This window comes from Sciurus carolinensis, chromosome 14 (assembly GCF_902686445.1).
Source record: "Sciurus carolinensis chromosome 14, mSciCar1.2, whole genome shotgun sequence".
NCBI lineage: Eukaryota > Metazoa > Chordata > Mammalia > Rodentia > Sciuridae > Sciurus > Sciurus carolinensis.
The window spans coordinates 65,947,635-65,959,842 of NC_062226.1; the positions used below are offsets into that span (position 1 = coordinate 65,947,635).

The following is a 12,208-nucleotide window of genomic DNA, read 5'->3' on the forward strand; positions in this document are numbered from 1 at the left end:
ATTTGCCCCTTACTTTAGGATATCAAGGGGCAGATCCTGAAGAACCGTCAACTGGGGTTGCTGTCAGGGAAGGTTTACATGATATAGAGGTCTGGACTCAGTGACATCTGAAACCCCTATACATGCTTCTGATTGTTCTTATAAATTAGGGTTTTGTTTTTAATTTAATCTCCTCCATAATTATGCTTTGAGTATTGCCCATGATGGTCCAGAATGCCCTTTTTTCATTAAAAATTTGGTTGCCATACTGCTGTGGTTTGGATGAGTATATCCCAGAGGTCCATGTGTTAAAGACTTGGTCTCCAGGCTGTCACTTTTGGGAGGAGGTGAACCTCCCAATTAAGGTGGAGCCTAATGGGTGATCCTTAGGGCATCAGGGGTGCCCTAAAATGAAATTGTGATAACCTGGTTCCAGCCTCTCCTCCACTTCCTGACTCCTAAGATGAGCAATTTTTTCTGCCATGTCCTCCTGTCATGATGTGTCACCCTTGCCAGAGAATCAAAACCATATGGTCACTCAGTGTTGGACTGGAACCTCCACACTATGAACCAAAATTAATCCTTTCTCTTTATATGTTAATTGCCTCAGGTATTTTGTTATAGTAACAGGAAGCTGACTAACACACTCCTGGTGTGTGGACTGAGCCAGTATGAAAGAAAAGATGTATCATGAAGCATTTTAAGTTCTCCTGATAGACTGTGGGCAGTCCTAACCCAAACCACATTGAGTTAGGAATCTTCTGGGTGCCCTAGAAGTTGACTGTGAGCCAAGAATTCAGGTACACATATATGATTTATTAAGGAAATTCCCCAGAGAGGAGCAGGGAAGGGTAATAAGCCAGGGAAGACTGCTGGTTCATGGTCTCTGCCTCAGCTCCATCCCATAGGGAGCTCTGGGACATAACTTATATCTCAAAATTTATCCCACTTCAAGGCAAAGGAGCACTCTGAAGTCACTGATGTTGGGGAAGGGCAGGGGACAGGTGTCAGTTTTGCCTAGAAAGTACACAGACGCTGGGGAATGGGTATACCAAGACTGAAGGAATGATGGCACTTTGCTAGTCGCAGGGATTATAGGGGATCTGGGTAGGGTATCAATAATTTCTCTACTGCACTTGTTCTCTCCTACATCTTTGAAAATTCTCCATTAAGAGAGAAAGTTAAGAGCTGATGCATTATTTATTTTAGGTATATCACACATATTAAAGACTGTATTTTCCTTTAGGTAAAGGATTACTGCTCATTCCTATAAAACTGGTCAACTAGTGACTGAGTAATTCACCATGGTGCTCACACTGAGACCATACTGTTGAGCACTGCTGGGTTGAAAAGCTCAAGTCAGATGGTCAGCCAGGTCCTTGTGGACCGTACAACACAACTGTGCAGACTCAACCAAGAAACAAAGCCCCAAATCAACAATGTCTAGTCAGAGGAATGTGAACAGCAGATTCTGCAGCTCTCCCTGTTCCCTGGGAGGCCCAGAGTGGACTTGCCTGGTCAGGGAGGCTTCATTCAGGAGGTCAGCTATAAACTGGGTCTTATACTGAGAGGAGAGAGGCCATTCCTGGCAGGAGGAATGTTAAATGGGGTGCTTGCCGAGAATGAGACAGGCTCTTGTGAGACCTAAGGGAAATATCCATCCTTCAGATATGGTGTGGTCACAGTATGGAGGATGCTAATGTCTTATTCTTTGGGGTCTGGCGTGCTAAAAAATCCACGAGGATATGTTTCTTGGGCATGGCACATAAACTCTGTTGTGGGAGAATATACACAGAATCCCAGGAAGGTCCCAGGGAAGGAAGAGAACCAGGAGAGTTGCTCTTAGTGTCCTGTCCTATTTTGCTCCTGGATCCCTCCACACCTGCTCATGTGCAGGTGCTTTCATGTTCTCTCTACTCAGGGTGCAGGAGCCAACTCAGAGCTGACACCCCAAAATTGTTGATTTACCTCCATCCTGTGCCTTCTCTGTTTTCTGCTGTTCCTTGGGCCAAAACTTGGATCCTGTCTTTGATTCCCCTCTTTCTTTCATATTCCTTACAGCATCCAACTCCACCTTCAAAACAGAAACTGACCACTTCTCTGCACCTCCAATTATAAGCATCAGCATCTTCCATCTAGGGAGTTATAGCAACCCCTCCCAGGACCCTCTTGCCTGTTTTCTACACCTAATCAACGATCCTTTTACAATGTAAGACAAACCACTTGCTTTCCTGCTCACATGTGCTGACTTGCCATTAGAGGATATTGAATACTAAACCTTCATGTGCCTGAAGGCCTTACCCAGTATGCCCCCCCCCCACCATTCTTTGATCCTACGTCCCACCCCCTGCCTGCTGCCTTTCTTGCTCTTCTCCATTAGCTGTTTTTAGAACCCATCAGCGACTTCCTTTTGAATGAATTGCTGTAGCTGCATTTCTGACTCCCTCACTTCATTCAGGTCTCAGTTCACAATGTCCTCTCCCCACAGAGGCTATCCCTGACCTCCACACTGAAGGTGGCATGGGGAAAGCACATAGGTTTGTGTGTTGTCCCCACAGAGTCTGGCTGAGCTCTCCTGAGGTAGGGGACAAAAGAAAACATCAACCAGGGAAGGAATGGGAAGAAGAGCCAAGGGTGGAATAGGCAGTCAGAATCTAGAGGATGAAATGAGGGGGTTTCCTCTTTTAGGGTCAGAGTCACCCCCTGGTCAAGATCATCTCATGTCAGGATCAAAAAGTTACCGTGAGAGTGCCACCATCCCACGATTCACTGTCATCAAGGGAACAAAGATGGTGCTCTGGGACCACTGTGTATGTGCTTAGATTGCAAAGTTTATAAAGCACAAGAGTGCTTGCCTTCTGTTGTCAACTGCTTATACCCTTGCAACTGAACCAGGATCAAACCAGGTGACAAACCTGCAGCCGAGTTGACAAGGAAAACCAACAGTCATGGTCCATTCTGTTTCAGTGCCTCCCTCTCTAGTTCAACAAAGGCCCCTTACCCTAATGGGCATGGTGTCAGAATTTACACATCAGTGACAAGATGTGCTAAGGACTCTTCCACATTCGTGGGGACCCTTTGTCCTTACTCCTCTTTGATCAAGATCTGAATGATAGGCACCCGGCTAAAATATAAGAGGAAGGGGAAGTGTGCCATGTGATAGGGGACAGGAGGAAGTTGAGGGTAGGTTATTTCTTGAGCCAGTATCATGTAACATCTAAGTGTCAGACTGGATTCAAATGAACCAGGATGCAAGAGCTTTGTGATTCTAGCTCTCATCCTCCAAAAGGAGATCACAGTCTCACACACCTCCCAGAATTGGGACAAGGTGCACAACTTCAAGCTCATTGCAAGGACTCCAAGTACATCCCTTGAATTGCAATGCAGTCTTTAAAAGTGTGTCACATTGACTGTTCACATCCAGCTCTTTTATGTGGGATCCGTCTGCACGATGCTCTTTCCTTCTCAACCTGAAATAAATCATCGTATGGTGGAGATTTTACTCTGCATTGTAACAGAATCTGTTTCAGTCAGGGTTCTCCTGAGAAGAAACACAGTCAATCGGAGATGTATAGTATGTGGTACGTGTACCTGTGTCTTTTGGGGGGTAGAAATTTTTAAAAATTGACTTTCATGACTATAGGACCCAGCAAGTGACAAGTCTATAGGAGAGGCTTGCAAGATGGGCACTCTCAGGCAGGAACTGATGCTGCAGAACAGAGACAAAATTTCTTCTTTTCTAGTCCAGAGGCAATTTTTTTTTTTTTTTTTTCTGAAACCTTTGGGATTTTTTGCTCCCATAAGGTCTTTCACTGATTGGATGAGAGTCATATAGATTCTTTAAAGTCAACTGAGTGTAGACATTAACCCCAATTCCTTCACAGCAATACTTTAAATCTTAGTGTGTGATTGAACCACTGTTTAATTTTTTTTCCTTGTGGAAAAATATGCAACTAAGTTGGGTTTTTTAAATTATTCTTTATTAGTGTGCTATAATTATACATGTGGTTCATTGTGATATTATTGACATAAGAAATTCAATTCTTAAAAAATACCCCTCCAAATTATTTTTAAGAAGTGAACTTCATACAACCATATTATTATGATTTTTGAAGAGAGACAGTTGCATACATTGGAAATTTGTACATATTGGTAAATTTAACTCCAGAATAAATAGTTACTTTGTCCAGGAAATAACTCCAAATTTTTAAAGTTCAGATTTCTGAAGAGGCTTCTCAGAATATTACCAAGATATTTTATGATGGCAAATACAAATCAAGACACATTCGCCACATATGGGTTTGAACTTCCTTTCCCAGTATCTGTAAATTCCATGATTTGCAATCTTTCATATCATTTATCCTTATCTTCTCCTATCAGTTGCCTCTCCTAAAACCTACTAATTAGAGGCTGAAGTATGCACTTTAGAAAGATTTCTATTAACCACAACTAATCAGAGAAGATAAGATGATAAGATTTCAGTCCTAAATGGAAGAATATTATATTTTCATCATCCCCTGTTTCCACAATTCATTTCCTCTTTCCATAACCAGAAAAGTCTTAGCTTTTCTCTCCAGGATTCTTAGAGACCAATTGTTCTTTGTTGTTGTTATTATTTTTAGAGATACGTGACAGTAGAGTGTATTTTGAGATACTATATGTATGTGGAGTATAACTTCCCATTCTTGTGGTTGAACATGATGTGAAGTTACATTGGTTATGTATTCATATATGCAGATAGGAAAAATATGTCCAAATCATTCTACTGTCTTTACTATTCCCACTCCCCATCCCTTCCCTACATTCCCCTTTATCTAATCCAATGAACTACGCCCCACCCATTGTGTGTTAGCCTCCACATATCAGAAAGAACATTCAGCCTTTGGTTTTTGTGGGTTTGACTTATTTCATGTACTATGGTAGTCTCCAGTTCCATCCATTTACTGGAAAATGCCATAATTTTATTCTTCTTTATGACTGAGTAATATTACATTGTGTTTATGTACCACATTTTCTTTATCCATTCATCTGATGAAGAGTACCTAGGTTGGTTCCATAGCTTAGCTATTGTGAATTGAATTGCAGTATACATTGATGTGGCTGCATCATTATAGTATGCTGATTTTAAGTCCTTTGGGTATATACTGAGGAGTGGGATAGCTAGGTCAAATGGTGGTTCCATTTCAGTTTTACTGAGGAATCGCCATACAGCTTGCTTTCCAGAGTGGTTGCACCAATTTGCACCCTTTTCTCCACATCCTCACCAATATTTATTGTTACTTGTATTCTTGATCATTGCCATTCTAACTGGAGTGGGATAGAGTATCAGTGGTTTTAATTTACATTTCTCCAGTTGCTAGAGATGTTGGACATTTTTTCACGTATTTGTTGGCCATTTGTATCCCTTCTTCTGTGAAACACCTATTTGGTTCCTTTGCCCATTTGTTGGTTGGGTTATTTGGAGGGGGGTGTTTGTTTTCTTTTGTTTTGTTTGTGTGTGTACTAAGTTTTTTGAGTTCTTTACATATCCTGGAGATTAATACTCTGTTTGAGGTACAGGTGGCAAAGATTTTCTCCCATTCTGTAGTCTCTCTCTTCACATTCTTTATTGTTTCCTTGGCTGTGAAGAAGTTTTTTAGTCTGATACCATCCCACTTATTCATTCTTGATTTTGCTACTTGCACTTCAGGAGTCTTGTTGAAGAAGTCGGTCCTAAGCCAACATGATGGAGAGTTGGGCCTACATTTTCTTCTAGTAGGCATGCATGAAGTCCTCAAGGCTTGTTCTAGAGACCAATGGTTCTAAAAGTGTGATCTGCAGACCAACAGTATCATCACCACCTAGGAACTTGCAAATCAAATGCTCCACAAATGATCCTGTAGTTCATGCCAGAACTATAATCAGAGATCATTCTACCATTGAACAATTTCCCTCAGTAGTCTTCATATATCCCTAGCAGCCAAGAAGATATTGGAATATACAATATGTAATTGTTTTATGTAAATAGTTGGGTCTCTTATTCCAAGTAAATAACTTTATTATATTCAAAGACACTTTTCCTGAGAGATTTTTCTTTGTGCCTCTTGCCTCACTCATTATATAATTCCTGGACTAAATAATATTTAACACCCTAAAATGATCTAGAAGGCTCTTTACTGGTACAGTATTTTTGGAGGAACACTAAACTTCCATATCAGCACTGCCTATCTGTGCATTTGGCCCTCTTTTGGGAATTTTACATAAAGTCCTCAAGGCTTGTTCAATTTAAGGAGCACTTTCTAGAACCATACCTAATTCCAGAGAAAACCAAATTAACTCTCACCACAAAGTCATATGGAATCACACTCTTGGAAAACGTGAATACTTGTTGAAGCTAAGGGAGAATTGCCTGCCTTTGACGCCAGGATTAACCATGGCCGTGAAATTCCTTGGAAAGACCTCATTGGTACTGATAACTATAAAACCCTAGAGTGGTTGGTAATCGAAAGCAGAGAAGTATTCATGTCTGCCCTTAGTAGAACATGTGGACCCCAGATCACATTTTAATGATGGAAGATAAATTAAAAGTGATCACCAGAACTCATGCTAAGCCTTGATTTTTTTCCAGTTTTTCTTAAGTGGCATGTGTTAGGTTAGTACTGAAATAACAAACATACCTTCCAAAGGCCCTGGAGTGTTAGACATTAACTCAGACAGTTTTGGTCAGAGAGTTCAATGTGCCAAACTGAGAAAATTATAATTGTCTCATTTGCTACATGTGTTAAATGTGCCTTCCTCATTCTTAAAGTCACTATGCCATTTTTTATTCTTGAACTAAGACCTGGATACATGTTTGTCTCTTCATGAAACTTTTTGAGATCCAAGAAATATTGCTTTCTAAATATCAGTATTTTTGAATATATATATATATTTGTGCATGGGTTCATTTTTCATTGCTATAATAAAATACCTGAGACTAGGTACTTTGTAAGAAAAGAGATTTATTTAACTCATGATTTTGGAGGCTGAAAGTTCAAAAAAGTATGATTGGCAAGGGCCTCATGGCTGCATCACATGGTGGATGATGTCATGGTGGGAAGAACATGCTAAGATGAGAGATCACATGGTGAGACAGAAAGTAAGAGAGTAATTCTGGGGTAGGCATGTTGCCTTATAACAACTAACTCAGGGTCTCAGGAGAACTACCTTAATCCTTTCTGACCTAACCAATCCTCAGTGACATAACCAACTCCCACCAGATCCCATCTCTTAATGGTCCCACTGCCTCTGAACATTGCCACACTGGGGACCAAGCTTCTAACATGTGAACCTTTGAGAGATAACCCATATCCCAGTCACAGCAGTGTTGTCTTTTTTCTGATCAGAGTGTACTTCGTAGTTATCATCAGCAGTGTTCTGATAATTTTTATTAACCAGATTCAATGAAAAAGCCCCAGTTTGTAGCAATTGCCAATTTTCATGGTGAAAATATTTTCACTATGACTAATTTAAAGCTATCAGTCTGACATCATTGCAGGGAAATTTTGGAAAAGATGGCATTCTTAAACTGGTATATGCCCATTCTAGCACATCATTGGAATGTAGACTAGAAAACAGAGAGAAAGAATGATGGGCAGGGGAGCAGAGGCAGTAAATTCATAATGTTGTGACTGAGAACAGATATCAGTTCTAATAAAGGATTACATTTCCTTCTGGTATTTGTCTATGTGTTTTTATGTAATTGTTAACATTTTGTGCATGGCACTTTGTGTTTTCCATTTATCTTTGTGAGCATCATTTTAATATGTATAAAATCCATCAAACTTATGTAAGAGTATCTATATGCTCTAATTGTGGACTTTTAAATAGCATTTCCTAATTTGGCATTGCTATATGTCATTAGAGATTCTAGAATCAATTTATTTCAAATATGTGTCTTGAAAAAGTATTCCCTGATACCATCTATATAAATGCTCTTGCCTCTCCCTGTAACTTCACTACCACTCCCTTTTTAAAGTTTTTGATAATTTGATAAATAAAAAAAGTTTTAACATTGTACTTCTTTGCAAGTATGCTGAACATTTCTATGTTCATTATCATGGAGAAGATAGAACCTCTCAAAGCATTTTCTGTTGACTTTACATAACCTCTCCCCACTGAGCACTTCCACTCCCTGTCTCATCTTGTTTCTCTCCCCAGTGCCTATTTGTCAAATGAAAAAGTATATCCCAGTCCTATATCTAAAGGTTTAATGCTGTCTTTATAAAATCAATTTATACTTAAAAAAACTACCAAAGATGATAACCATTTGTAATATTGGTAACAAATACCATTTCTAGAGCATTTTAAGGTTTTTTTTTTTTTTTTTTTTGTACCAGGGATTGAACCCAGAGTCACTTAACCACTGAGCCACATCCCCAGTCCTTTTATTTATTTTAAAATTTTTTTAGTTGTAGATGGACACAATTCCTTTATTTTATTCATTTTTATGTGGTACTGAGGATCAAACCCAGTGCCTCACACATGCTAGGCAAGCGCTCTAACACTGAGCTACAACCCCAGCCCCTCCTTTTGTTTTTTTGTTTTGAAATAGGGTCTTGCTAAGTTGCTTAGGGTCTCATTAAGTTGTTGAGACTGGTCTTGAACTTGCAATCCTCCTGCCAAGTCACTGGAATTACAGGTGTGTGCCACCACACCCAGCAAGTATTATGTTTTTGGACAAGCAGGCTAATATTTTTATGTCAATAAATCTTCCATTGTAACCTTTCCCACTCAGATTACACTTAGAAAAGTGTTACTCTTAAAAATTTTTCCTATACTTTAACATTTTTGTGGTTTGATTTTTTGTGTGACTCTACAAAGAATTAATTTTCTTAAATGTTATTAATGTCAAATCTGTGTTGTTTTAATGTAACTTGTAATTGGTTTTGTTGCTCTTACTGATATCAGTTTTTCTTTTAATCATGCTCCATAATATTTTAAAGTTTAACTTGAGTATTTTCCTTTCATGTAAAATCTGCAGAAGTCAAATCTCCATGGATATTTCTTAATTATCTCCAGATATTTCGTGACAGTATCTCTCTATTTTAAAAGCACTTTTCAATATGGACTAAACCTACTTGAGTTTGTTTTTGTTATCACTACAAGTTCTGATAAGATACAGCACAAATAAATGGAAATACAATAGGAAGTTGGGTTCCCAGAAGTGGAAATTTCGAGGACTGAAGTCAGCTCTGCTCGCCTCTAGCCACGTCTTTCCTGGAGCACCTGCCAGGTGTTATTAGTATTGGCCAGCCGACCCTTTTTATTGACACTGTGTTAAGCTCGTGCCTTCCCCATAGTGGCTGCTTGATAAATATTTGTGGATTGAATTGCATTGAACCTTAGGGCATGAGACCTTGCCAGGCAAGTATTCCAAGGACCAGCTTTCCTTCTCCATCTCTCTCGTTTTCTCTCTCTCCCAGCTGCGGTCTAGCACTGAGCTCCATCCAGACCTGCTCTCAGATTGCCTCACTGTGCAGCCCCTGCAGCCAGCCACTTCCCCAAGAGACACTGCTGCTGATGGCACCGTGGGATGCTCCCCAGGGCCTGGGCCTGGGCCTGACCTCTATCCAGGTAAGAACAGCCAAGGTAGAGCCAACCACGACACCCTTCTCTTCAGGCATTTCACTATGGCTAAAGGGAATGCTCACAGGAGGAAAATTCTCTTTATATCATAGGTAATTTGCTTTATCAATGGGCTGCAAATTGCTCCCCTCCCCATGTGATTCCTGAGCTGGGTTTGGCAGTGGACAATTTTTTTCTCACAAAGAAACAAAGTGGAATAATGCATTAGCTCTTCTGGTTCGGGACTTCTGCCAAAAGTTCAGTGCACACAACACTCCCAGGTGTCTTAAATTTACTAGCTTGATTTAGACTCAAAGGAAATGTTTCCCCTTAAGCAGGTAACGGACTGCATGTGGATTTCTTAATGGAACAGTCATTGTCAACTTTGCATTTTAAAAGGAAGCCCCAGGTCTCAAAAACTGTTCACATCAATAAACCAACTTCTAAGAATATTTACTAATTTAGGTCTGCCAACCACTGGGGGAGCGGAAGGAGAACGAGAGGATACTCCCAGACCACCTTTCTTCTGCTTGGGTTTGAATAATAGGCAACTCTATCAGTGGAAAATTGCATGTATATAGTGAAAATATAGTGAAAAATAAGAATGAATTAACATTCAGCAAAGAAGTTATTTTTCTTTTACTTTCTCAGCCTGTCTTTTTGTGCATTTCTATAATGGTGATGTACTTGTACAAACATAATTAGTTATTATCTTTACATATGGAGACTTATTACTGTATGCTATGAGTATGAAAGCAAAGTCTCACCAATACCACATTCTGCACAATGGGAAATTTCTATTTTCTATGAATTGCACAGCCTACTCCCACCCCCATCTGATTCCACAGCCAGGTTTGGCAGCAGACTGTTCTTTCCTTTTGAAAAGTACTAATAAACCATAAAGAATGAAGAATTTACTGATGCATTACCATAGAATAGAAGAAAGACATGCTTGTATAGCTTTTTAAACTTGACAGTTGTCGTATGATCCAAATGCAGGGGAAAAGGGCATCAAGCAACTGCTTCAAGAGCACCAGTCCCCAAGCCCTCCTTGATGATGCTCCGGTGTCATGGACCTTTAATATTTGCTTTGGGTACTTACTCTTAGAGACAACAGAGCCTCTGCTTTTTGAGACTTGGGGAGATGAGAAATGTTTTGAAGACTTGACCAAATCTTAAAGAGGTGCATATACACATATCAAATATGCCATTGCAAAATGTAACCAACCTCTACATAAATATTTTATTTTAGATACATGCATGAAAGAGTATGATTAGCTTTTGCTTGTATTTGCCAGATAGTTGATATTTGAACATTTATTTCAGCCCATTAAATTAATAATCAAGTTAAAACAACCTAAGAAGTATTCCCCTACTTCATCAATCCAAAAATCTATTTTTCTAAAGATCTGCAATGCAAAGCTTCAGGTCAAAGCTAATCAGAAGTGATTGAAAAATGAACCAACATCCAAATATAAATAGTTACCAGAGGTGGGCCATTCTTCTTGCATTTAAACCTCTTGGAAATCGTTTCAGAAGCCATGATATCTGCATCTGTGAAAAGCATTAGTGCCTTTGTTGCATGGAGCACCCGGCATGTGGTTCATTTCCAGAACCATCACATTTGTCTGGGTGTGTGTTTTCGTATGCCTGGTAGTGTCTTTAAAGTTCTGGAGTTACTTGGACCTTAAAATGAACTTGAATTCTTGGCTTTGAGTCTCCAGCTGTGGCAGGTGAGTAGCCATGATGGGTAAAGAGGTTGCCACAGCTATCAATGGAGCATCTTCAGGTTGACTGGTATTTTCTGTGATGCTGAGAATACTTGAAACAGGCAGGTAGCCGTCATACTTTGTTCCTGGAATTTTACTTAACTAGTAGCTTGTATCTGAGAATGTATCCTCTCTGCTTCTTTATTCCAAATTCTCTCAGGTCCTATTTTACTTTCTTGGCTTCTGACTTTTTTTTTTAAATAAAATTGATTGTGCCTTTTTGTTTTGCTGAGTGGGCAACAAACTCAGAGGCAAAAACCAGTAGAAAGAAAATGTACGAAATGAAAATTATAAGCCTTGCTTTGAAAGTTCTAGAAATGCACTGGTGGGGAATGCATATGCACACCAGCTGCAAACCTGCATGAAAGATCTATGGAAAAAAGCCAAATCATGAAAAATGACAAAGGTGCAACAGGAAACCGTTCATCAATTAGTTAAATGTAAAATCTAAAGTGTTAAGGCAATTTGACAAAGATTAAGACTTGGCTCAATGGCAAAAATACTTGGAGTTATTCCATTTCCATTCTATTATAAAAAATTTAGACAATATTTGTTTAATGATTACCAAGAACTTATACCTTTAATTGCTAATAATTTGATTTATCACAAAATATTTTGATGGAAACCTGTTGGTATATATGGGCATAGTTAAATATGGCATTGAATACCAGAATCTCTCTCAAGTCACTGTGATTAAAGATTCACCATCTGAAGATGTCCTGTTTTGAAATGGACATTTTTAGTGGCTAGTAGACCTTGCTTTACATGGTTCCAGCAAAGGGATAGTTTGCATAGCATTAGGATGAGCAGGAAAGAGAGCAGTTTGGATTTTGGATACATATAAATCACACACATATCCTATAGTATTGGCTCCT

General features: G+C 39.3%; 1 protein-coding gene across 9 annotated transcripts in view; it reads left to right on the forward strand.

The window, feature by feature from the left end:
• Glis3 (GLIS family zinc finger 3) overlaps positions 1 to 12,208 on the forward strand; it is a 424,342-nt gene that overhangs the window by 349,652 nt on the left and 62,482 nt on the right. For all 9 annotated transcript variants that reach the window (XM_047525258.1, XM_047525253.1, XM_047525256.1 and 6 more), the window contains one exon: positions 9,423 to 9,573. In XM_047525258.1, the coding sequence (XP_047381214.1) occupies positions 9,423 to 9,573 (151 nt within the window). The remainder of the gene's footprint in view (positions 1 to 9,422; positions 9,574 to 12,208) is intronic.